This window comes from Hippopotamus amphibius, chromosome 3 (genome assembly GCF_030028045.1).
Source record: "Hippopotamus amphibius kiboko isolate mHipAmp2 chromosome 3, mHipAmp2.hap2, whole genome shotgun sequence".
Taxonomy (NCBI): Eukaryota; Metazoa; Chordata; class Mammalia; order Artiodactyla; family Hippopotamidae; genus Hippopotamus; species Hippopotamus amphibius.
This window is the reverse complement of record NC_080188.1, coordinates 105,565,051-105,592,531: the sequence shown is the minus strand read 5'-3', so window position 1 is coordinate 105,592,531 and position 27,481 is coordinate 105,565,051. Positions and strand designations below refer to the sequence as shown.

The window sequence follows — 27,481 nt, the reverse complement described above, 5'->3', positions numbered from 1 at the left end:
TTTTTTTTTTAACTCCTAAATTCTTCCAGAAGGAAATAGCAGCCTCTTCCTAAGCCCCTGATTCTCAGGACCCATCATTTCCCCTTGAGGAGTGATATGTTTCTGTGGTTAACCTTATACCTCAAATGTTGAACAAAGACTCCCTTCTTAATAATCCTTTACGTGATGATTTTAAGTTGATGTTTAAAAAGAGTCAACATATGAGACATTCTGGAGTTTTCCCTTCCTTTTTCTATTGCTTAAGAAGTCTGAATTAGAGGTGACATCACTGAGTATCTTACGAGGCATTTGAGCTGTGGTTCATGTATAAATGAACCAGAATGAACATGAACTAAAAAATAACAGCTTAGTTTCTTCTAACAGAGCTAGAATTAGTTAACATAGCTAGATATTTAGATATTTGTGGCTTAGCACTTGTTGAATGTACCAGGGTGTCTTCTATGGGTGAGTTGGACTGAATGACTTTTAAGATCATGGCATCATGCACTCCACATCTTCTATTCTTACAACACCAGATAGAGCTATTTCAAATCTATATCCTGGACTTAAAAGAAGAAGAGACGCTCTGAAAACCGCTTGAAGTGGAATCTCCAGACTGATCTCCCCAGGACAAGGCTGTAGACCTTTCCAAGAACCACTTCCAGGAGAATTTCTCCAATGCCCAGGATTTTTAAATGTACCTTGATAGGTAGTGAATCTCCAAGAACAAAAAGTGGGCCCGTATCAATATCTGGGTCTTTGGAGTAGATGTTTGGTTTTACATGATGTTGGAAGTGCCGGTAATTCCACCAGTGTGTTGATAGGCCCTGAGGAAAAGAGAGTGTTTGTTAACTGCAAGATTTCTCTCCTGAAATATCCTTCATGATCAGAGTTTTCTGCCTACATCTCCAAAGTCAGATAAGATATTGACTTCTCTAACTTGCCCCCCTCTGCTGGATCACAAAATGCTTCATTGGACAGAGGCTTTCAGAGCCTATGAACAGATAATTATCTGATCTAGGAACACAAAGAACTCCTGATAATGAAAAAGAATAAAACCTGTTGAAATGTTTTCCATCCCTTTTTTTTTTTTTTTTTGATCCTCATTTAAAAAAATTATGAAGGTCGGTAGGGCAGAAATTATTCTTATTTTACAAATAAAGAAACCTCAGCTCTGAGATTTAAATTAGTTCTGGGGGAAAAAATGGACCAAGGAATCCTATTTCAATGAATGTTTCGAAGAGTCATGGACCTGAAGTCATCTCCTGGGGCGGGGGGGTCTTGCTTCAGATCATTGCGTGTTCAATTTTCAATGCTCTCATTAAATGTAAATGAGAATAAAGATATTTTAGTTGATGGCAAGCTCATATCATCTCTGGTTAGGTTGTTTGGGATTTTCTTTCTTTCCACAAAAATCTGAAGGTTTTAACAGGGCAGAGGATTTGGAAGCACAACAACTTAGTTTCATCCACTGGATATAAAAATACAGCTGTGTAGTTTGGGCAAATTAGCTATTCTTTGAGGTTCAATTTCATCTTCAGTAAATATAGTATAATGGCATTTACCTCCATGGATTGTTTGAGGAGACATGAGATGCTGTGTGGAATGTTGGCATATTGAGATACTCAGTGTTTCCTCCCTTCCTTTATTACTGTAGCCATTTAAAGAAGAATAAACAGTAGTCATAGTTCTTACTGCATATTCAACATCTCTCAGTAACTGGTGTATACATGTTTTAGATCTGCACTCTTCAATACAGTAGCCATTAGCCATGTGTGTCTACTGAGCACTTAAAATGTAACCAGTCAAATTAAGATGTGCTGTAAGTGTATAATACATACTGGATTTGAAGCCTCAGAATGAAAAAAGGAATGAAAAATATATTAATAATTTTTATATTGATTACATGTTGAAATGAAAATATTTTGAATATGTATGGGGTAATAAAGTTACTTTATAAAGTGTGGCTATTAGAAAACTGAAAAAGGCTCATGTCATTTTAATGCGGCTTGCATTATATTTCTGTTGGACTCTACTGTCTAGACACTATCCATCTATAGTAGAAGGGGTTGCGTATGTTTGAAAGTCTGTAGGTGTGAGCACTGCCTCTCCATAGTCTTTGTTGCAGAGTCCTCTCTTAGCAAACACCTCTGATCCCATGCATCAGGAGTGATATTGTTTTCTTACCTCTAATACTCCCTAACGTCTCTCACCACCTCAGATCTCTCTCCTAAATCTCATGCTTAAAAGGACAGTCACTTTCCATACATTTCCTCTTGGGTATCTCACACTCAGCGTGTACTCATCAGTGGCCTGGGACTCCATTGCTCACTCTATACATCTCAACAAATTGCATACCACCTACTCACTCTCACAATTGTACATTCACGCATTTATTCACCTGTTGATTATTTCTTTTAAAGGATGCCCCTGTATCAGATACTGAGCTAGGCATTTGGAATAGAAAGATAGATGGGATAAAATGGAGCTCCCACACTTATGAAGCATACAATCTAATGGGAGCAGTAGACAGTTACACAAGGACACTGTGATAAGCAGTGCTTCTCTTTTTCAGTTAAATTCTTTTAGTCAATGACTACCTGTGGAAATTGGTAATATGAGAGAGAGGTTTTGATTCATGACAGAGCAGGGAGCAGATCTTGACAGCTCAAGATTCTTGAGCTTAGAACAGTGGTCAGGGTCCTTATGGGTATGCTCTAGAAGCAGCTGGCTCCCCCCGGCTCCTCTGTCTGGAGGCCACAGTTACTGGAGATGAGGGAGAGGACGATCTATGAAGAAGTGAGTATTATCAGCTGCATGCAAAATAGGATTCTCCTGCACCAAGTTTCATACAGGAACCAACCTAAATCATTCCTCATTTCCAAGTTAGGACCTTTCTTGGTGCAATGCAAAGAATCCCAGCTTTGTATTGAAACCATTGTGAATTTAAATCCCTGCTACTAAGTGTATGGACTTGGACAGTTTCCTCATCTGTAAAATGGATAAGGTTACCGAAAGGATTGCAGGAGATAACATGCTTGACACTCCTCCCCCTAAAACTATTTTGAGATGTAGTCATGGAAACAGTATAAGCTAGATTTTCAAGGAAGGTCTTAACTTCAAATATTCTGCCTCTTTATCCCTATAGTAATACTTGCTACTCATAGTTTTCAAAAGACGCATACTGGGGTGGGGGGCGGGGGCTTGAAAAATATGCTACAGGGAGTTCATTTTGATTTTAGCATTGCGCAGAAGTCTAAAACATATGCAGGTATTTTTTGTGGTTTATTTTCAGAAGAGCTCTTTTATTGTGCAAACACTGCAGAGACCAAAACGTATATATTTTTGCACAGCTAGTGAATGAATATTCCAAAGAATCTCAATATCTGTGCCTTTTCCAGGGGAAGGCTATATTGATGTAAAATAAAGTTTTGAAATTAAAAATTGTGATACATATATAAAGCAAGAATGTTGCTGTTTTTGTTATAATTTTCTTTGTTACCTCCCTCCTGGCCACAGGTAATATTCTCTCCTGCACATAGTTGAAGCCGATATTCAATTTCCTCATAAATCACTGGTTTTGCCTTCAAAAAGGTAGAGTACACTTGATTTTCTTTTAGAGCCATTTACTGACTCTAAAGGAAAATTCACCAGTCATCAAGGTCATATTCACTTCAACTAGTGCAAATTGTTTCTGGAGGCACAATTTATGGAGAGCTGTGTACAAGTTTGAACGAAGGGGAAAGCAGTGATTTTTTTAAAAAAGCACCAGCAAGGGTGGAACTGATTGGAAATATTGTGTCTACTGGCACCACATCAACTTCCAGTTACCTCCAGGGCAGATGAGTCTCACCTTCTTCTGACCCCTCAGAACAGGGGAGGGAGGCTGGGAGAGTCCATTACCTGAGTTTCACAACAATGTAAACCATCTCTTCTTTTATTCTGTGGTAAAGATTTCCAAGTGAATCCAGAAACACTTCATCTATCTAACACTGGTGGGTAGAGGGCAGAACAGTGTGCCTACAAGAATTTTCTGGTTAAATGAAACATGTCATATATAATGACAAAATATTACTCACTTTAACCATTTTGAGCAAGAGACATAATTCAAATATGAGTCCAGATCTGGCTCTGTATTATTACTACTGAAGCCTCAGTTTGCTCAACTGGAAAGAGAGTGCGTGAGAAGACGTGGTGTTTCCAAGTGTCTTCCAATTTAAAGATGTTATGATGGGTGGTCTATGTCCCTAGCTTCTCAATAACATCACAATTAAACATTTTTCTTAATGATTCTGGGTCCTCATCTTGATTATAGAAAGACTGTTCCTAGTATTAGTAACAGCTGACAATTACTGAGCATTTTCCACATGGCAGGCAGTGTGGTAAGCATGGCGCAAGTATTGCACATGATACTAACAACAAGTTGAAACCATCTTCTGTCTCCATCTTACAGCTGAAGAAACTGAAGTTCACAGACATTGAGTAACTTTTTCAAAGTGACTCAGCTAATGAGTGGCTGAATTTCCACAGAAGGCAGGGCTTTTCTTAATCCTGGCCACAGGTCAGAGCTACCTGGGGACTTTCAAAACCATGCTGATGTCCAGACTCCACCACAAATGACTTAAATCAGAAAATCTAGAGGTGGCCCCTGCACTGCAGCATTTTCTGAAAGCTCTTTGGATGACTCTAAATGACAGCCAGAACTGAGACGCTCTCAAGCCTGTAGCATTGAACACTGTGCTATGATTTCTCTCACTTACCGGCTTATCAACGTTGACTTTAAATAGTTAACGACCCCTTTGAACATCAGTCTTGGCTATGAAATAGGGGTTCTCTAATCCCCACCTTGTGAGAATTATGTGAGACAATCGCCTAATGGGGTTAGTTCTGAACCTGACGCTTGCAGGCTCTTATCTCATGCGAGTTCTCATCTGCCTCCCTCATCATCTGCTGTCAGCGGCTTCTGCTCACTGCTCTCCGTAGGCCTGGCTCCAGTATCCCCTTCACTCTCTTATCAGTTGGCCACTTCCAAGTCATTGGAAGCTGGGGAACCAGATAACCAGGAATATATATATATATTTTTTCTGATTAAATGGAACATGTCACATAAAATGACAGTATATTATTCATTCTAAGCATTTTGGGGACAGACCTTATTCTCATATGAATCCAGATCCAACTCTGTATTATTCAATATATTTAAGCCTCAACTAGCCCAACTGGAAACAGGTGGTTCTAAGTATCTTCCAATTCAATATAAAACCTCTGTGTTAAAGGAAAACAGGTTCTGAGTCAGAGCTTATGCATTTTTTCTAAAAACAATGCAGCTTGTGTACAAGGATTTGGCTTATTGGGAGGCTCACAGGCATTACCCTTCTGCTGGGCCAAAGTACTTAGTCACCAAATCCTAGACTGTCATAGAAAAGCAGGGATCCGGTTTAACTCTGGCTCTCAGAGATGAGAACACTGAGAGCCAGAAATAGAATGTGACTTACTCAAGATCCCACAGTGAGCATGATCACAGCCAGGGCGAAAAGGTACTCTCAGCAGTCTTTGTACTGTTACCTAGGTTTGTTTTTTCATCCGTCCATCTGTCCATCCATCCATCCATGCATCCATCCATGCCTCCATCCATCCATCCATCCATCCATCCATCCATCCATCCATCCATCCATGCATCCATCCATCCATCCATGCATCCATCCATCTATCCATCCATCCACCCATCCAACCCTTCATTCATTCATTCAACAAATGTTTATTGAAGGCCTACTATGTGCCAGGCACTCTGCTAGGCGCTGCACTGCAGTGGTGCTTGGGATTGTGTGCCTGCCCTCCTGGAGCGTGTGTTGGGGGGATAAGGCCAACTGTTATCATCGCCATCTACTTTTCCCAGCAGCCTGGGTTTTGCAACCCTCAAGTCTTTACTCTTTTTTTTTTTCATTGGAATATAATTGCTTTACACTCTTGTACCAGTTTTTGAGGTACACAAAGGTCACGAGGGAACCCTCAACTCTTGAACAGAGCCATCTGACCTTCCTTGCTTACTCTTTCTCTTTTACTTTTATTTCTTCTTCTGCATCTTTTCCTTTACTTCTTCATAGCCCTTCCAGGACTAATCAGGCTTTCTGGATTCCCCTTGCTTCCTAGCAGTAAGTGTCCATACCCCTTCTAAGAATATTCTTACTCCTAACTTTACAGGGAACAGCTTCTCCTGAGAGGTGGTTCCTTAATACTAGGGATTGGGCCGAATAGTTTATGGGGTAAGAAAAACATTAGAATTTCTTAAATAAGAATAAGCCTTTTCCTCATAAAAATTTAAAATTCTAATTTTAGCATATATAATGTTACATTATTTATATATATATATATATATTTATATAGTATCTACATTGTTAGTGTATTTACATTTATTTGTGGGGTGTGAACAAACATTTTTTGCTCATATGAATGGTCAGTCAGACACACTTGGAAACCGTTGCCTAATGAAATGACTTTCAAGAGTCCCATCATACTCCTGGAAAATTCTGTACCTTGAGGTGACACGTCACGAATTTGTGCATCAGGTGGTTCCACCTGGACTTCTTAAAGATGGAAAGGTGTCCAGTGTCATGCTGCAGAAATAAACTTTGAGCCTAAAAGAGACAGAGTTGTGGTCAGAGAAGTTAGCAAGGCAAGAAGAAATGAAACAGTGAGCCTGCTGGTAGATTCAGGAGCTCATGGGAAGAACAGTGGGTGATCTCATCTGACCTCATGCCATATTTATGTTACATTTCCCACAGATGCCCAGTTCTTTCCCACCCCTGTGCCTTTGTACAGGTGGTTCTCTCAGCCTAGAATGCTTTTCTTGCCAGAATCTTCCAGTGTGGAGTGGGAAGAAGATGCCTTTGGAGTTAGGCAGTTTTGGGTTCTAAACTGTCCTTCACCACTTCTGAGTTGCACAATTCTTGGCGAGTTACAGTAGCACTGAACTCAGTTCTTCATCCAATAAGCAGGGAGTATAATGCCTTACTCACTGGACTGTCCTGCAACTTAAATACATGAAAATTTCCTGCTAATGCTAAGCAACCAAACAGACGTTTTTGTTTTTGTTTTTGTTTTCCCCTTTCTTGTTTCCAAAAGTTGCTTTTCAAGGAATAACGCAAGTTGGCTTTTCAAGAAAAAAAATTAACATATAAAATTTTGGAATTAGCATGGGTGTTAATTCTCTATAAAACCATCTCCAGTTGTTCCAGTTAGAATTAAATGCCTCTTTCTGCTCCAACAGCAAATGCTTGTTTCTTTCCTCTCTGTCTTATAGTATGTATAGATATTGAATGATCACCTCCCCCCACTGGATGACTTGTTTCCCAGGGCAGGGACCAGGTGTGTTTCCCTTCATGTCCACAATACACTGTTGTGATCATGGAAGGCCATCTTCAGAGATCTGTGCTTCATTCAACAAGGATTTATCAAATGCCCTGCTACATGCCAGTAGCTGGTTGCCATTTCTGGCAAAATCTATATGATCTTAGTATCATGTAATAAGATGTAGTGTCTGTTCTTCATAGTCTGGTGTATTGATAAATGTTGGTTGGATATGGCTTTTGGCTAGAGTCTCAGGGTATTTTTTTTCTTTTAAATATATCTAGCTTACTTTTAAAAGAATTTTTACTATGAACACAGCATGCATAAATAGTGAATAAAGGTGTAAATAGTGAAAAAAGGTGTAAATGTGTGTGTCTACATATACACTTTAATAAAACCATTGAACAACCATAAAAAGTTGGTTGGTTAATGAATGAAACATAACTATGAGTGTAATGTGGCTAAGAATATAACTTCAGTTACTAAACTTGTGTGCATAAAATTGGGCAAAGAGTAACAATTGTGTCATGGATATTTCCCACACTCTAGTCACTGTGCTAGGTCCTTTACACATTAACTCGTTTAGCCCTCCTCAGAATACTTCGAAAAAAATTGTTACTCCATTTTACAGATAAGGGAACTGGGGCCCAGCAAGGTTTGATAACTTGCTGGTGTCAGATGCTGATGAGTAGCTTGCCAAGCAGTGCCAGGCAGCAGCTGACGCCAATGTAAAGAGAAGAAAAAATTCTGAGCCTTCCCAGGAAACCACTGCCTGAGCTTAGGATACCCGCTTACCTGAGAAACTGTGAGAAGACAGGAAATGAATATTGTAATAAGCCAGCCACTGCCAAAATGCCACACCATTGCCCAAGCCAGGACTTCCAAAATCAAGATCTGGGCGAGGTGCAGGAAGAAGAACCCCAGGTTGGCATTGAACATATTCATAGCCTCTAATGTCCTCCGCAGTTCTTGGAAATCTTCCACCAACTGAGGCTGTGACATAAATATGCAAGGAAGGAATTAGTTCCTTCGGGGGGAGGGAGCACAAATGAACATAATTATTAATCTATTTGATCAATGTAAGAATACGTTAATTTTATGAATAGAAATTTATTAATGTTAATAAATTATATTAGGCATCATTAAAAACTAAAAGCAATGAACAAACAAGCAAAACCTTTTTTAAAAGGCTGTGATAATTCTTTTACTTTTTGGAGAAAAGAAAGATGAGTAGTGATTTGTAAACGGTCCTCAAACTGTTATGTATGACTGAGAATTAATTTCTTTTTTTGAAAGGTAGGGTCAATAAAGAGATAAGTAACTCTAACAGTTGCCTTTTTAAAATTAATTACTTATTTTTTTTATTTTTCCAAACAACTTTTTATTGAAGTATAGTTGATTTACAATGTTGTATTAGTTTCAAGTGTACAGCGAAGTGATTTATATATATATATTCTTTTTCAGATTCTTTTTCATTATAGGTTATTATGAGATATTGAATACAGATCCCTGCCATACAACAGGTCCTTGTTGTTTGTCTGCTTTATATATAGAAGTGTGTCTCTGTTAATAAGAGTTGTCTTTTAAACAATCAGTATTATTTCAGGTGTTGTTTGATCTCTGGTTATGCTCTGGGGAACTTTGTTATCTCTATGTATCTGTGTTACTGTAGTTAGTGGTACAGTTTATAAAGTGTTTTCTATGTTATCAGTGGTTTAACGTGTGCAAAGGCCTCCTTTATGAAAGATACAGTTCACTTAGGAAATTCATCCTTTGAGCTAATCTATGAGCTGCTCAGTGGCTCTCCAGAAATAAGACAGGGTCTCTGGTGGCATTAGTGTGTGTCTGTTGATTGGAAGGGTCCTGATTCTGTGGACATATGCTGTGCATATATAAATGTGTGTAGGTCCAATGCTAGCAGTGGTTTACATGCTTGCCACATCACACTGGAGAGTCAGTGCAAGGGCTGGGAAGAAATATCTCTTAGCTTAATGACTCTAATGGGTTTGAAACTAGGAGAGTTGAGAAAGTGACCAAGGTTTTAAGAAAGAAAACAGGATTGTTCAGATGTAAGAAAGAAGGGAAATTTGAAATAAAAGAAGAGCTATGAATTCTATAGACATATCTCTGGGAAAACACAGAGGTACTGAGCAAAGTACATGGTAGACCTTTACCCCCAGAGACAAAACTATTTTAGATAATGAATAATTATCTTATAGCTCTCAGCCAATAATGGGATTTTCTTTTCCTCAGAGAGAATTTTTAAGAAAAACAACTAAGCTTTGCATTTTCTCCTCTTCTTAACCTAGGGCTTCCTGCCCTAAATGATTTTGTAAATTTATAGGTTTGTAAATTACTAGTGTCACCATTGAGTTCATGATTAATGACAGTATCTAAAATTTATGGAGCATTTACTAAGTTCCAGACACTGTTCTAAGCACTTTAAATGCCTTTAACGCTTTCAGTAATCTCCCAATAACCCGTAGGAGGTTGGTACTACTATTGCTGTTTTACAGAAAGAGAAACTGAGCCACAGAGAGGTATGGTAACTGGCCTAGACTCACACAGCGTGTGATAGGAACTGGGCTGTGTGTCTGGGCTGTTTACTCTCAGAGCCCACTCTTCACAACACGAAGCTATGATTCCTGACACAGCCTTGCGGGATGCACATTGGCCTAAGGAGTGAGCCTGAGTGTTTGTCTTTGGTCTGCATATAACCAGTTCTGTATCCTCACATTCCTCTTGTCCCCCTGTGAGTCTGTTTCCTCATTTCTTAAAGTGGAAATATAATCCTTATTCTGTCTCATAGTGACATTTAGATCACTATTTTGTCCAAATTATTTCAAAAGAATGATACAAATGTAAGCTGTTTAAATTTAAAACATAAATTGCAAAAAAAAAAAGAAAAATGAAATGCTTAATATTATCTAAAATCCCTTTAAGCTTTGTGTACAACCATTCTAGTGAATTTCTAATCTTATGGAGACCCTGTCCTCTGGAAGGCAGTCTTTCAGGCAGCCAAAGTATTAGAGAAAGAAAGAGTGGTGCTTTTCCTTGGGAGCACCCAAAGGATTGGAGCCAGAAAGAAGTGAGTTGGGGTCCCAGTTTTTTGACATACCAGAATCAGGACATTCCAAAGGTAGTTTATTCTCCCTGAACTGTAATTTCCTCAAATGTAAAAACTATAGTTAGGGTATATTCACATCATTTATTCAACAGCCATTTATGGAATTCATACTATATGTCCAATCCTTCCTGTGTTTGTAGCTACTGAGGACACAGGGGTAAGCTGACACATTCTCTGCTCTCACAGAAACTGGTTTAGCAGGGAACAATGGCATAGACATCAAATAAATAATTACAAAGTTACTGAAAATAATTACATGAGTAAGGTGCTTGGCATGAAGTAGGTACTTAGAGACATGAAATTACTGTTTGGCACAGGGCCAAACATTCCATTCCTTTGTTTCTCAGAGGTTTGAGAGGGTTCTGAGGATCTAAGGAGGATGACATTGTTCTGAAATATATGGAATCCACTCATTCATGCTATTGCAGGCCTACCCAGGCATGATGGCTGGTTTCCCACAGAAAATAATAAGTTGGCCCTGAAATATGTCTTGTCCATATGCCTCCACAGACCCTTGAGTCCTGAGACCTCACTCACGTTTTTGTTTCTCTCCTGATTGGGCTCTTCTGGGACAAGCTCTTCAATGAGCAGTGGTTTAAGGTACAACCGCACAATGTCAAGGTTCGGATGCATGGCTCTGAAGGCATCCTGTACATCAGAGAGAACTGTTGAAGGCTTAAAAGAGACATGCTTATGCACAGATTAGTCCCCTTCCTTACCTCCTTCTGTTCCAAGCTTGGGAATCAGCATAGACTATGTTATAGAGCACTTGCTTCTAACTCCAGGTGGATGCTTCAAGTTCATTGACCAAAATTACCCTTGGAAATCCTCTATGGAAGCCTTGTACTTGAGATCCACCTACTGCATGCACTGCTTCACTAGGCAAGTTCAATGTAGTCAGGTGATACCCAAACATTGGAAGAGACAACTGTTTATTTTATGGAGCACCAGAAGAAATAGTTGGCTTCATGTTTATGGGCCATGATGAATCTTTAAAGTCTGACAACAGGCTTGGTGTGGAAGTTGCCCACATTATTTGGGCATGCAGCAACCAAGACTGGCTATGCAAATCACATCCCCTATCAATGTCTCCCTTTTGTTCTTATTCAAAGACCACAGGGACTGAGGCTCTTGAGTTAAGTTATTTCTGAGGAAAGACAACTTAAAGTTGATGCTGGTAACAAATGGGTAAGAGAGAATGGGAACATCCCATGAGCTGATCCCTGAGTTGTCTAAAGCAGCACACTCTTGGCTAAGTTTGTCACTAAAGGAGCATTAGCACTCTTCCTAAAACATGATGGCAGTCTCTGCAGGGGTTTTATATAGCCAGGCACAGAATAGAGTTGACCAGCTGTATTTTCCATCTCAGATCCCATGTTAAGTAGCAACTCCAAGTGGCTATGAGAAGCAGAAGTGGTTCCCATGCCCTGCTTATATTTGGAAGTAAGAGATATTCTCTTTTCTCCCAGGGATTTAAATAGTTTTGGGGGAAGGAGGCTTCTCTAAGAGGAAGATGCTGGACTTCCTACTATTGTGGCTTTGAGAATAGGAGTGGTTAAAAATGAAGAAAAATGACCAGGGTTGCAATTTGAATGTATGGAATCCATACGCATTACCTTAGAGCAGTGGTGTTGCATAGCGCTGGTTGAGAAAGTGGATCCTGGAGCAACCTTCCTACATCTATATTCTGGCTTTGCCACTTACTTGCTGTGTAATTGTGGACAAGTCTCTTGACCTGTCCATGCTCCTGTTTTCTCTTCTATAACATGAGAGTCCTGATAATAGCTACTCAATTCATAATGGGGCAGGGTGGGGGATCGAAGGGGAAGCCGAGATGAAATGAGAGAGTAGCATTGACATATATACACTACCAAATATAAAATAGATAGCTAGTGGGAAGCTGCTGCATGACACAGGGAGATCAACTCGATAAGGGGTGATGACTTAGAGGGGTGGGAAGGGGAGGGTGAGAAGGAGTCACCAGAGGGAGGGGATATAGGGATATATGTATAAATATAGCTGATTCACTTTGTTATACAGCAAAAACTGGCAAAACAGTGTAAAGCAATTATATTCCAGTAAAGAGTATAAAAAAAACAAAACAAAGCAAAGAATTAAGTAAATTAATTAGAATCTGATAGGTTATATAGTAAATTCTCAATACATATTTGCTATCTTTCCTATATGTATGCTTCTAGTGTTAAGAACTATCTACCTGCCTTATCTTCAGTAAAATATAGCAGTTCAGAGATTTTCTTTCCATACTCCAAGGTCTAATGTGGAGTGAGCTCTGAATTATTTTAGTGAATATAATGAATCCTCCATCTTCAAATTCTAAAGCAACTTTAGATATATCCAAGATCTACATACAAGCCTACACACATATAATGAATGAGGTTATTTAGAAGGGTGCAGTATCAGCTCTTTAGACTCACTTTTCTAGATTCAATGATGTAAAAAGGGCTTTGTATCTCCTAGAACCAGTCCAGGATCTACTGTCCATTCTGCCTTTGTACACTTTCTCTGACCCCCTTGGGAAATGCTGAGCAATATGGTTGCAAAGATGCTTTTTAGTTGTCACATTCAATGATACTCAACCAAGTTTACCTAACCAGGAGGAGAGTCATTCAGTAATTAAGAAGGTGACTAAAGTATTTCAGGGTGATCCATACTGACAAATCATGTTCTGTTCATTGTTTAGGAGCAGATAAGAGTGACAAACATTCTGATGGATCAGGATCAGAGTGTAAAGAAAGGGTAAGATACTGCAGTCACATTGTACTCTGAGCGGTCATCAGGAGCCCTGGGACAGTGTTCTGACAATAATATTCCTCTGGATTCCTTGTTTCTTCTGATCCTCAGTGAGTTTCACAGGTCAAAACTGTGACAACAAAGATTGAAGACATACAGAGTTTTCCAAATAGTAGGAATTGCCCCACTGTATAGAACTCTTTTCATTGTATTAATAGGCAGTACAACAAAGGAGCTTAGGTAGTCTTAGAATATTCAATTTAAAATAATTTCATAATAGAGTCTGGATACAAAGTGGTGAAATCCCCTTTTCGAAAGACTTTCAAAAATTAGTTTTGTATACGTACTAGAGAAGAATCAAGATAGCGGAGTAGGAGGATGTACGCTCACACCCTCTTGCAAGAGCACCAGAATTACAACTAACTGCTTAACAACCATCTACAGAAAGACACTGGAACCCACCAAAAAAGAAAACCACCCCACATCCAGAGACAAAGGAGAAGCCGCAATGAGATGGTAGGAGGGGTGCAATCGCTTTAAAACCAAATCCCATAAATGCTGGGTGGGTGACTCACAAGCTGGAGAACAGTTATGCCACAGAAATCCTGAGGGTTCTGAGCCCCACGTCAGGCTTCCCAACCTGGGAGTCCAGCAACGGGGGGAGGAATCCCCAGAGAATCAGACTTTGAAAGCCAGCGGGATTTGATTGCAGGACCTCCACAGGACTGGGGGAAACAGAGACTCCACTCTTGGAGGGCACACAACAAAGTGTGCTCATCAGGACCCAGGGGAAAGGAGCAGTGACCCCATAGGAGACTGAACGAGAACTACCTGCTGGTGTTGGAGGGTTGCCTGCAGAGGTGGGGGGCAGCTGTGGATCACCGAGGAGACAGGGGCACTGGCAGCAGGGTTTCTGAGAAGTGCTCATTGGAATGAGCCCTCCCAGAGTCCACCATTACCCCACCAAAGAGCCTGTAAGCTCCAATGCTGGGTTGCCTCAGGCCAAAGGACAACCAGGGTGGGAACACAGCCCCACCCATTGGCAGACAAGCAGATTAAAGTGTCACTGAGCTCCACCTACCAAATTGGATTAAAGTTTTACTGAGCTCCACCCACCCAGCCCAACCCACCATCAGTCCCTCTCATCAGGAAGCACCCACGAGCCTCCTAGAAAGCTTCCTCCCCAAGAGGGCAGACAGCAGAATCAAGCAGTATCAACAGTATTTCATCCTGTGGAACTGGAAACCACAGCCACAGAAAGACAGAGAAAATGAAAAGGCAAAAGACTTTGTACCAGATGAAGGGACAAAATAAAACACCAGAAAAACAACTAAATGAAGAGCAGATAGGAACCCTTTCACAAAAATAATTCAGAATAATGATGGTGAAGATGATCCAGGACTTTGAAAAAAGGCTGCATGCAAAGTTGCAAGAAAGGTTTACTAAAGACCTAAAAGAATTGAAGAACAAACAAACAGAGATATGTAAACAATAACTGAAATGAAAAATACACTAGAAGGAACCAATGCAGATTTACGGAGGCAGAAGGGCGAATAAGTGACCTGGAAGACAGAATGGTGATAATCACGGATGCAGAAAAGAATAAAGAAAAAGGAATGAAAAGAACTGAAGACAGCCTAAGAGACCTCTGGAACAACATTAAATGCACCAACATTCTCATTATAGGGGTCCCAGTAGGAGACGAAAGAGAGAAAGGACATGAGAAAATATTGGAAGAGATTATAGTTGAAAACTTCCCTAACATGAGAAAGGAAAGAGCTAGCCAAGTGCAGGAAGTGCAGAGTGTCCCAGGCAGGATAAACCTAAGGAGAAACACACCAAGTCATATAGTAGTCAAACTGACAAAAATTAAAGACAGAGAAATGTTATTAAAAGCAACAAGGGAAAAATGACACATAACATACAAGGGAACTCCCATCAAGTTAACAGCTGATTTCTCAGCAGAAACTCTGCAAGCCAGAAGGGAGTGGCACAATATATTTAAAGTGATGACAGGGAAGAACCTACAACCTAGACTACTTTACTCAGCAAGGATCTCATTCAGATTCAATGGAGAAATCAAAAGCTTTACAGGCAAGCAACAGATAAGATAATACAGCACCACCAAACAAGCCTTACAACAAATGCTACAGGAACTTCTCTAAGTGGGAAATATAAGAGAAGAAAAGGACCTATAGAAACAAAAACAAAACAATTATGAAAATGGTAATAGGAACATATATATTGATAATTACCTTGAATGTAAATGCACTAAATGCACCAATCAAAAGGCAAAGACTGGCTGAATGGCTACAAAAACAAGACCCATATATATGCTGTCTGCAAGAGACCCACTTCGGACCTAGGGACACACACAGACTGAAAGTGAGGGGATGGAAAAAGATATTCCATGCAAATGGAAATCAAAAGAAAGCTGGAGTAGTGATACTCATATCAGATAAAACAGACTTTAAAATAAAAAATGTTACAAGAGACAAGAAAGGAAACTACATAAAGTTTGAGGGATCAATCCAAGAAGAAGAGATAACAATTATAAATATATATGCACCCAATATAGGAGCACCTCATTATGTAAGGCAAATGCTAACAACTATGAAAGAGGAAATTGACAGTAACACAATAATAGTGGGGGACTTTAACACCTCACTTACACCAATGGACAGATCATCCACACAGAAAATTAACCAGGAAACACAAGCTTTAAATGACACAGTAAATCAGCTTGATTTAATAGATATCTATAAGACATTACATCCAAAACCATCAGATTATATGTTCTTCTCAAGTGCACATGGAACATTCTCCAGGAGAGATCACATTTTGGCTCATAAATCAAGCCTTGGTAAATTCAAGAAAATTAAAATCATATCAAGCATCTTTTTTGACTACAACATTATGAGATTAGAAATCAATTGCAAGAAAAAAATGTAAAAAACACAAACACATGGAGGCCAAACAATATGCTACTAAATAAGCAAGAGATCACTGAAGAAATCAAAGAGGAAATAAAAAAGTACCTAGAGACAAATGACAATGCAAACACAATGATCCAAAACCTATAGGATGCAGCAAAGGCAGTTCTAAGAGGGAAGCTTATAGCTATAAAATCCTACCTCAAGAAACAAGAAAAATCCCAAATAAACTATCTAACCTTACACCTAAAGAAACTAGAGAAAGAAGAGCAAACAAAACCCAAAGTTAGTAGATGCAGAGAAATCATAAAGATCAGAGCAGAAATAAATGAAATAGAAACAAAGAAAATAGCAAAAATCAATAAAACTAAAAGCTGGTTCTTTGAGAAGATAAAAGAAATGATAAACCTCTAGCAATACTCATGAAGAAAAAGAGGGAGAGGACTCAAATCAATAAAATTAGAAATGAAACAGGAGAAGTTACAATGGACACCACAGAAATAAAAAGCACCATAAGAGACTACTACAAGCAACTATATGCTGAAAAAATGGACCACCTGGATGAAATGGACAGATTCTTAGAAAGGTATAACCTTCCAAGACTGGATCAGGAAGAAATAGAACATATGAACAGACCAATCATAAGTAACGAAATTGAAACTGTGATTAAAAATCTCCCAACAAACAAACAAACCTCCAGGACCAGATGGATTCACAGGTGAATTTTATCAAACACTTAGAGAAGAGCTAACACTCATCCTTCTCAAACTCTTCCAAAACATTTCAGAGGAAGGGACACTCCCAAACTCATTGTATGAAGCCACCATCACCCTGATACCAAAACCAGACAAAGATACTACAAAAAAAGAAAACTACAGACCAATATCACTGATGAATTTAGATGCAAAAATCCTCAACCAAATACTCACCAACAGAATCCAACAACACATTAAAAGGATCATACACCACGATCAAGTGGGGTTTATCCCTGGAATGCAAGGATTCTTCAATATATGCAAATCAATCAGTGTGATACACCATATTAAGAAATTGAAGGATAAAAACCACATGATCATCTCAGTAGATGCAGAAAAAGTTTTTGACATAATTCAACACCCATTTATGATAAAAACTCTCTAGAAGGTGGGCATAGAGGGAACCTACCTCAACATAATAAAGGCCATATATGACAAAGCCACAGCAAACATCTTTCTCAATGGTGAAAAACTGGAAGCATTCCCACTAAGATCAGGAACAAGAAAAGGATGTCCACTCTCGCCACTCCTATTCAACATAGTTTTGGCAGTCCTTGCCACAGCAATCAGAGAAGAAAAAGAAAGAAAAGGAATCCAAATTGGAAAAGAAGAAGTAAAACTGTCACTGTTTGTAGATGACATGATACTATACATAGAAAATCCTAAAGATGCCACCAAAAAACTACTCAAGCTAATCAATGAATTTGGTAAAGTTGCAAGATACAAAATTAACACACAGAAATCTCTTGCATTTCTATACACCAGCAATGAAAGATCAGAAAGAGAAATTAAGGAAACAATCCCATTCACCATTGCAACACAAAGAATAAAATACCCAGGAATACACCTAACCAAGGAGGTAAAAGACCTGTACTCAGAAAACTATAAGACCCTAATGAAAGAAATCAAAGAAGATACAAGCAGATGGTGGGATATACCATGTTCTTGGTTTGGAAGAATCAACATTGTGAAAATGATTATATTACCAAAAGCAATTTACAGATTCAATGCAATCCCTATCAAATGACCAATGGCATTTTTCACAGAACTAGAACAAGAAATTTTATGATTTGTATGGAAACCCGGATAGGCAAAGCAATCTTGAGAAGGAAAAATGGAGTTGGTGGAATCAGGCTTCCCGACTTCAGGCTATACTACAAGGCTACAGTGATCAAGACAGTATGATACTGGCACAAAAACAAAAATATAGGTCAATGGAACAGGATAGAAATCCCAGAGATAAACTATGGTCAACTAATCTATGACAAAGGAGACAAGGATATACAATGGAGAAAAGGCAGCCTCTTCAATAAGTGGTGCTGGGAAAACAGGACAGCTACATGGAAAAGAATGAAATTAGAACACTTCCTAACACCATACACAAAAATAAACTCCAAATTGATTAAAGACCTAAATGTAAGGCCAGACACTATAAAACTCCTAGAGGAAAACATAGGAAGAATACTCTTCAACGTAAATAACAGCAAGATCTTTTCTGATCCACCTCCTAGAATAATGGAAAAAAATAAATAAATAAATAAGTGGGACCTAATGAAATTTCAAAGCTTCTGCATAGCAAAGGAAACATAAGCAAGACGAAAAGACAACCCTCAGAATGGGAAAAAATATTTGCAAACAAATCAACAGACAAAGGACTAATCTCCAAAATATATAAACAGTTCATCCAGCTCAATATCAAAACAACAAACAACCCAATCAAAAAATGGGCAGAAGAGCCACATAGATGTATGGATGGCCAAGAGGCACATGAAAAGCTGCTCAACATCACTAATTATTAGAGAAATGCAAATCAAAGCTACAATAAGGCATCACCTCACACCGGTTAGAATGGGCAACATCAGAAAATCTACAAACAGTAAATGCTGGAGAGGGTGTGGAGAAAAAGGAACGCACTTACATTGCTTGTGGGAATGTAAATTGTTACAGCCACTATGGAAAACAGTATGGAGGTTCCTTGCAAAACTAAAAATAGAACTACCATATGACCCAGCAATACCTCTACTGGGCATATACCCAGAGAACACACTAATTCAAAAAGACATATGCACTCCAATGTTCATTGCAACACTATTTACAATAGCCAGGACATGGAAACAACCTAAATGTCCATCAACAGACGAATGGATGAAGAAGATGTGGTACATACATACAATGGAATATTACACAGCTGTAAAAAGCAATGAAACTGGGGCATTTTTAGAGACATGGATGGACCTAGAGACGGTCATACAGAGTGAAGTGAGTCAGAAAGAGAAAAACAAATATTGTATATTAACACATATAAGTGGCCTATAGAAAAATGGTACAGATCAACCAGTTTGCAAGGTAGAAACAGAGACACAGATGTAGAGAACAAACATATGGACACAAAGTGGGGAAAGCGGGGAGGGTTGGGGGGGAAATGAATTGGGAGGTTGGGATACCAAATTGTACACTCTACATATATGCAGTTTATCATTAAAAATTTTTTTAAATGAGTTTTGTTATTAACTTTCTTTAGCAAATATGTTTCTCCTGAAGGGAGGACAGGGGTAAGATGAAGGGGAGAGGGAGTAACACCAACATCTTTTGAGTGTGTCCTATGTACAAGGCATTTTATGGGCCACCTCATCATCATCACCTTGGTTCTGTGAGGTTCCATCGTTTCTCTTGTACAGATGAAGACTCCAAATCTCAAGGCATTGCCTGCAATGCCACAGTTTAAAATAGTAGAGCCAGGATTTGGACTCAGGGCTATGTGACTTTAAAGCCATCAAGCCATAAAGGTTCATTCAGCCTTAACATGTACAGTTTTTTTCTAGAAGGCCTTTCAAGAGAAGAGTGATACCAGATTGTTTGGGGACAATGTTAAAATCAGTATATACATACTGGGTAGATAGAAATACTGTCTCCTGACCTTAGGCTTTAATCATGTGAATCACTTTGTCTATGGCTCCAACCTACTTCTCCAGACTTACCTTTCATCATATCCTTCATGAATCATCCAGCCCAATGGACCTCTCCCCATTCAATAAACATTCCATGACCCTATATGGTTCTGAATCTTTGTGCATATTGCTCCCTTCACCTTGACTGCCTTCCTCCATTTTTTCTACATAAAAATTCCTCCTCATTCTTCAAGATCCAGGTGAAATATGCCTTCCCTAATGAAGTATGGAAAATTTATTTATGATCTCCTCTGGGCTCCCATGACACCTGGTTCCTAAAGCTTTTCATATCATGTTGCAATGAATCTGTGCAATCATCCCTTCTTTAGTGGGTTTTGAGTTTTTTGAAGACTGGGACCATTCATTATTGATTAAATTATACCTGATGTCTATCACTGTGCCTGGAATGTGACATGTGATCAAGATGTCTGATGAATAAGGGAAAGAGTGAATAAATAGATCAATACAGAATTTCTCTAACAAGGAGAAAGTTGGGATCATTAAAGTGTTGCATTCAAAGGATACAGGTCTTAAGCCTCACTATCTCTTTCCTACCTTTAGCATCTCTATTTTCTGACATTTTACGAGTTTATCATCATCCATTTTCATGTCTCAGCCTTTGGGGACCTTCTCAACATTCTTCTCTACTTCCTAACCTATTCTTAAATTTATAGTATAGCTACTCTTGAAATTATTTCCAAAAGAGTATTAACACAGAGGAGAGATAAGATTATTACTTTGCTTTCACAGATAACTTGGAGATCCTGCTAATCTTTTGCTATTATTTTATGGGGGATAGAAATATGTACTTAACTATAAAAATGGTATGATCCCTAGTGGGAGAGAAAAGTATGTAAATTGAGAAGGCCTGAGACAGATCATCTCTTTACAATTTAAGTACTGTATACAAGTTGTGCCCTGCAAGAAGGCACTCGGCCAAGAGTGCGTGTATGGACTGAAATACAGGAGACACTCCATTTGAGAAATCTTGTGCTTCAACCACCCAAAGAGTGTGCCTTTTAAATTCACATTAAAATACAGTATAGGGTAGCAGGGGACTATGGTGCTTTATATTGGGAAAATTACCTAATTTTTCAAGCTTTGATTTGTTTTCTAAATGTGGATAATAATACTATCCAGTCTTCCCCATGGGTTCATTCATTCATTTCTTCATTTACTTCATCATTCTAAAACTTTATTGAGGATCTAGCTTAACAGCAAAGAACTTAGACTTTGGAATCAGATATCAATAAATGACTGCATTTTAGTGCTATTATTATTTGGTTCATCAGGAGTGGGTTGAAATTTCCCAAAATTCAGAAAAAAAAAAAAAAAAAAACCAATGGTGAATATATGTATATAGTCACAAAACAAGATATCTAGAATGTAGACCTTGATTTACTCACCTCAGAAAAGCTCAACAGAATATTTAGGACCCAACCACAGATACCCATTCCTACATCTTTGGGTAATTTCTCTTTTGCTTCCTTCTCAGATCTCGCCTGTTTCAAGGCAATGGCTAGGACAAGTCCCCTCATATTTCAGGTAGATCACAAGTTTTGAGTAGGCTGATTTGTGGGGAGGATGCACTGTTTGTCCTCATCCTGGGTGAGAGCCACTTTGGAGTGGAGAATGTTCACATGAAGTCACCAAGATTCTCCTCCACCCACAGGGATAAGCAGAGGGATATTTTCCCACCAAAACTCTTTCTATTATTTGAGAACATTCCTTATTTGAGATTTTTTTCTATGATACATTTAGCTGAGCTCCGGGCCAAACTCTCTCCATCTCCACTCTCCCCACCAAACCTGCTCATCCTCCTGGTTTCATTATCTTGTGATGGAAATTGCTGCCTACTTACCTAGGTCACGTATCCGTCAGTTTAGCTTAGACTCCTTCCTCCTGTTTACTCACCCAGTCACTCATCCAATATCATAAATTATGTCTCCTGGGTATCTGTCCCCTCTTCTTCATTCCTGTGGTCAATGCCTTACACAGGCCTTCAGCATGTTCCTTGGACTCCTTCCTTGATTTTGACTAATTCTTCCTGATTTTCATGCTTTACTTGACTGCCAGGCTGGCCTTTGAGAAAGGCAGTCCTTCTTCATGGCCCATTGTCAACTGTTAGCAATTTAACTGCACTTCTCTCTCTACTCCTTCACCTGTTTTTCAACTTGAACCACCATTGAAATGAGAATCAAATTAAAATTTAATTTTTAAATTAAAAAAAAAATTGACAGCCCATGAAAGATGCAATTATTTACCAACAATTCAGAATCCTGGTTGGTTTCATTGTAGGGTTGGGGGTGGGGCGGGATGCTGTGCTAGAGAAGTGTCATTACCAAAAGTGGAAGGAGAGGAAGACCTACAGTGACAGTAAAATGCAGAGTCCTTAGCTTAGCACTCAAGACCCTTTCTCCCCCTCCTCCTTCTCTTTTCTCTTCCTTTACCTCCCCCCTCCCTTCATCTTCTCTTCCTCCTTCTTCTCTTCTCAACCTCAAGCCTTAATAGTCACTGACATCAATTAAGCACATACTATTAGCCAATATTGTGCTAGGCAAAGGAAATGGCTAAGGTGGGACGCCCATTCTGGCTGGTGCTAACTCATGATGTGAACCAGATCTGTATTCCATCTCTGTACGCATCTTCTCTTCCCCCTGCCGCAGTCTTGCCTCTGTTGGCTCTACACAACTCTTTTGGAGTTGCACACAGCTCTACCCTCTTCCACACTGCAGTGCTCCAAGCAGTTGAAATGGACTTTGCTATATTTCCTCTAGGTTTTTGTCATTCCTTCCCTGACATATTGGCCTTTGACTCTGATGAGGAAGAACTTGAGTTTCTCAGTGTCCCTCTTAGAACATGGTGTCCAGAGATAAGGAGTCAGCTGACCAGCACACTGAGTAATATGCCTGATTCCTTCATTCTGAACATGCTGCTCCAGTGCATGGATCACAAGATTGCATTTATTTCTTTTCTGGAGCCCAGAACATACTGTTGCCTCATATAAAACTTGTGGCTATATATTCAAATGTGTTTCCTGTCATCAAATGCTGTGATCTTCATTTTAATGACTGCAAAATAGTGCTTCACATGGACATATTGTAATCTATATAATGAATTATTCTTGTTGGACTTACAGGTTGTTTCTGGCTTTTCCCAGCTGAACTTTTCCAAGTGAGAGGACCTGGGCCCCTAGACTTTAGTTATTAGCACTGTGCCATTTGTTTTAAATCATATAACTTGAAAACAATCAGATAACTCATATATGTGATAACAGGAATTGATGTGCCAATTTTGTTTTACGAACTTATTTTTCTTAGTAAAATTCTTTGGTAAAGATTACAACCCTTCTCAGAACTACTGAGGCACCAGCCACAAGAGTGGCTGTTTTTTGAGTATTTAACCTGTGGTGAGCATCCTAAGAAGCCCTTTATTTTATCTCCACTGACTTTGACAACAATACTAAATAAAAATATTATAATCCCACTTCCTAGATAACAGAGTTGAGGCTTCAAGAGTTTCAGCAACCTCCTCAGAACATTCCTAGCAAGTGTGTGGATCCCAGATGCAAACCACATGTTTCATTCCCAAACCTGTACCTTAATCATTAGGCTGGACCCCTAGCAAAGGGTTTTAGAATGACTGGCCACATGAACAAATGAATTAATGACTCTATGGGACAGACTTCTTAGGTATCATTAGCCACTTTTTTTGAGGAGGATGAAGGCTTGGAAAAGAGTTTCTATGTAAATAAGGAAAAGATGCCCCCTCCAGCCCTTTCTGTGTACAGCTAGTCCACAGAGACCATACTTTGTCTTATGTTTGCCTTTTACACCATAGCCTGCAAATAGTTCTTAGGTTGTAGAGTGAGAGTTTGACCTCAGGTTCTTTGACCTTATGTTCTGCCCTCCTTCACTAGAGAACACGACATTTCTCCACCATCTACCCCTTTTTTCCCAGTCAGCTGGCCCCAAACATAGGATTTCTAAGCTGGTGGTAAACAGGAAATGATAACCCCACCTCTGAGGCTGTGGGTAACATGATATGAATAATAATAGCTATGATTTAATGAAAAGTGTCTGGCATTATGCTAAACACTTTATAAGCATTAGTCTCATTTAATAATTAGATGTATAAGGTCATTCCCATTATGCAGATGATGGAGCTGAGGTCCAGACCATTTCCATAACTTTCCCAGGTTCACATAACTGGTTCCAAACCTCAGGGTCCATGTACTCTCAGTATTATGGTTGTCAGAATTCTCCTGGCACCCTCCCATTCTTCTTGCACCATCATCCTTTGGAGAATATTTTCTCCAAACATTTTTGGATTTGTTTTCTTAAGGTCTAGGGTACATGGCTGACCATACTTAGGATGTTCAGTCTCAACATATAAATCCTAAGGTGGCATGGGTGTTTTCCCCTAAGGTTCTGATGGTTTCTATTTTATTAATCAATTCCTCCTTGATGGTTAGAATTGAGTACAGAACCATAGTCTTTTTCTCACTTCTGGGAGATAAACATCACCAGCAAATTACAGATTTATCAGCTGAGCTGCCGCAAACTGAGTAAGTCTATTAGTTATTTTCAAGATGGTTGAAGGCCCACAGCTTTGCCAACACATCTTCTGAGCTAATTCTGTGACTTGTGTTAGAAAAGCATCATCTATGTTTTCTCTGTGTTGTGGGAATAAGCAGATGGGCTAGATAGGGATCTATAGCAAATATTTTCTTTTCACTTTACTTTTGTTAATCCTTCTTCTGATTCTTGCACCAATGCCTTTCACTTTACTTCTTCTACCCTCAACTCTCTGGATTCCTGGGGTCTTCCTGACACACATGATACTCCCATCATGTGCTACATGCTCCAGCTCATTTTCCCAAAAGAAGGTTGAACTTCATTTTAAAAATATCAGATCAGACAGAAGTGGTGGGGATGTGGCAAGGTCTGTTCAGAAAGGCACTCATCTGACTGTAGAATCAAGACAAGAAGACAGGAAAAGAAGAAGACCCATTAGACAGAGAAGAGGAGAAATTGGGGAAAATGAGATTGGGTAAAAAAAATGTTTCTAGAGTCAAAAAACAAAATCTTGTTTACTTTGCAAACTTATCAAATGCTTGTGTATTCTGTTACTATCAGTGCAGTACCATTTACAGAGCAGTGCTTCGTGGATCAATATTTTCAATTCTAAGCTTTGAAACCAGTTGGATAATTTATATACTAAAGTAAAAACAACAAGGGCAAATTAGTTTAAAAAAAAAAGTCTGGGTTTAAATTTCTACTCTATCATGTACTAATTTTCTGATCTTGAGTTATTTAACTCCTTTTATTATCCATTTCTTCATCTGTACAATATGGAGAATAAAATTCCTAAATGGGATAAAACAAATTTCCTTATATTTTAAAAGAGATTCCTAAATGCATTTAAGGATTGAGAAACCTCCCTATTAAATATTAAATGGGAATTAATTTTTAAGGACTCAGCTATAAAAGGCTTTAATGGTCAGAAACCTATCTGATTTCAAAATTTGTCACTATTATTTGTAGCCTCTGTGATACAGTATTTTAATACTTGAGAATCAATTTTCTGATCTGTAATATGGGGATAATATCTCCATATTTACTTTCCTCAAGGTGAGTTTTAAGTGAGGTAATGCATGGTATCTATGGTATTCTAGACATCCAATAAAAGTTAATTTTTTTTTTTTTTAGCCATTTTGGTGGGGGAGAGTGAGGAGGAGGAGCAGTGAAGAAAAGTGTTTAAAACTGAAAGTTAAGAAAGATAAGTGTTTTTGAATCTGAGATCTGCTGCTGGGTGAAGTGGGGCCAGTCACTTAACCTCTCTGATTTCAATTTCTTTCTCCATAAAAGTGGGTTTTATTACCTTTATCACCCTGAATGAGCTACACAACACAAACGAACTCTACAAAGTCTAAAAGCCTATGTAATTGTAGGTTTTTGACACTGTTATTAACATTTTGATGCCCACCAGATGAATTGCTGTCTTTGTTTCAGACACTCCAATTATAAGTCTGAGAAATTTTTACTTGGGAGTAGACTTTTTTTTCCAGATTTTACGCAACTATTTGCAACTTTCTTCTTATAAGACAGTGACTCCATTTCAAAACAAAGCAAACAAAACAAAACAAAACACATAACACCAAGATCAAAAACCAAAACCCAGAATACACACAGTATCCACTGTCAACATCTGAGCCCATCCCAAACATGGTGTAAATAATAGCTAGACCCTGAGTGAATTTGCTACCAAGTTCTTACTGGGTAGGAATCCTGAAAATTCGGTTTAGGAGGAGATGAGTGATTGTGGAGCTTGAACACCTACTTTAAATGCTTTGGGGAAGTGAGCCAAGGTCCTAGCCACCCAGCCGGATGGAACAGAGAGAGGACAGAGCTTTGTGGTCCTTACCGTGGTGTCTTCCCCAGCACAGTGGGTGAGGACCCGGCGCCCCCCTGGATGCCTGTCCGCCCAGCCGGTAACATCGTAGACCTTGCGATTGATCACCAGCCACTGGTCAGTCTCCTGGTTGTGTCTCTGAATCTCATGCCAGCTGTATGTTTTGAGGCTTTTTCTGGGCATATCATACTTCCCATTTGCCTCCTGCCTTTCAGAGACCTCAGCCTTCCCATTTGCTACTGGTTTCCCATCTGCCTGGTGCTTCTTACCTAGGAAAGGCTCACTCTTTTCTACAAGGCTTCCATTGCCCTCAGGCTTTTCTTCAAATTTCATCATCATTGAACTTATGGGATTTCTGGGTCGACTCCTGAAGTTTCTAATCCTCACCTGACTAGACTACAAAATGACCCCTTTCCTCCACCTTTTATTCCACTGCAGTATGATGACTACGCAGAAAACTTTTTAGCCTACTTGCTCTTTGCAAACCTGATAGTGATCTTCCCAGCCTCTCACTTCTCTGTCCTGAATCTTTTCTGCCCTGATAGAGGCTGGACCATGTTTTTTTTTTTTTTTTTTTTTTTTTCCCCCTGGGAGGTTACACTATCTTTCTCTCTGCAGTTCTTCTCTCTGCTGACTGGTCTTTTAGCAGCATCCTTCCTCATTAAATATTCCTTAATAAAGAGCTGGGGCCAATCGCAGTCCAGAGGATGTTGTGGCCTGACCTTTGGAAGGAGAAGTTAGGCTTCTCCTCCACTGACTTCCTACACTTGCACCATGCTGTGACTGTGAAAGGAGCCACTTGATTCAACACATGAACAGTTAATTCAACACATGAGCAGAAGCCTCCAAAACCCTTTAGGAGGATGTGAATGCTTGGTGGACTCTTTGACAGCTGTTGTTTCTCCCAAGGGGTTTTAAACTTTTAAAAACAAACATTTTTTGACTTTTAGAAATTTGTAACACTTTATTGAGGTTTCATTGGTTTATAACACTATATAAATTTTAGATTTACAATATTATATTTCAACTTCAGAATACACTACAGCATACTTACCACCAAAAGTTTAGTTTCCATCAATCACCATACAATTGACCCCCTTAACCCATTTCACCCTCTACCCACCTCCTTCCACTCTGGTAGCCACTATGCTGTTCTGTGTTTGTTTTGTTTTATTTTTTAAGTTTATATTATATATATATATATATTTGTATTCCACATAGAAGTGA

General features: G+C 39.0%; 1 protein-coding gene across 6 annotated transcripts in view; it reads right to left on the bottom strand.

The window, feature by feature from the left end:
- LOC130850029 (fatty acid desaturase 2-like protein FADS2B) overlaps positions 1-26,869 on the bottom strand; it is a 38,868-nt gene extending 11,999 nt beyond the window's left edge. For 3 of the 6 annotated variants that reach the window (XR_009052828.1, XM_057729335.1, XM_057729337.1), the window contains exons 1-5: positions 26,267-26,869; positions 10,991-11,101; positions 8,122-8,319; positions 6,513-6,614; positions 681-806 (exon numbers count right to left, since the gene is read on the bottom strand). Coding sequence is in view for 5 of the 6 variants with exons in the window: in XM_057729335.1 (XP_057585318.1) it covers positions 681-806; positions 6,513-6,614; positions 8,122-8,319; positions 10,991-11,101; positions 26,267-26,593 (864 nt within the window). In the remaining variant the exon portion in view is untranslated. Of the gene's footprint in view, positions 1-680; positions 807-6,512; positions 6,615-8,121; positions 8,320-10,990; positions 11,102-12,069; positions 12,441-26,266 lie in introns of those variants that run through there. The other 3 variants (XM_057729340.1, XM_057729339.1, XM_057729338.1) reach the window with 3 other exon arrangements.
- Between the last annotated feature and the right edge of the window lie 612 nt (positions 26,870-27,481).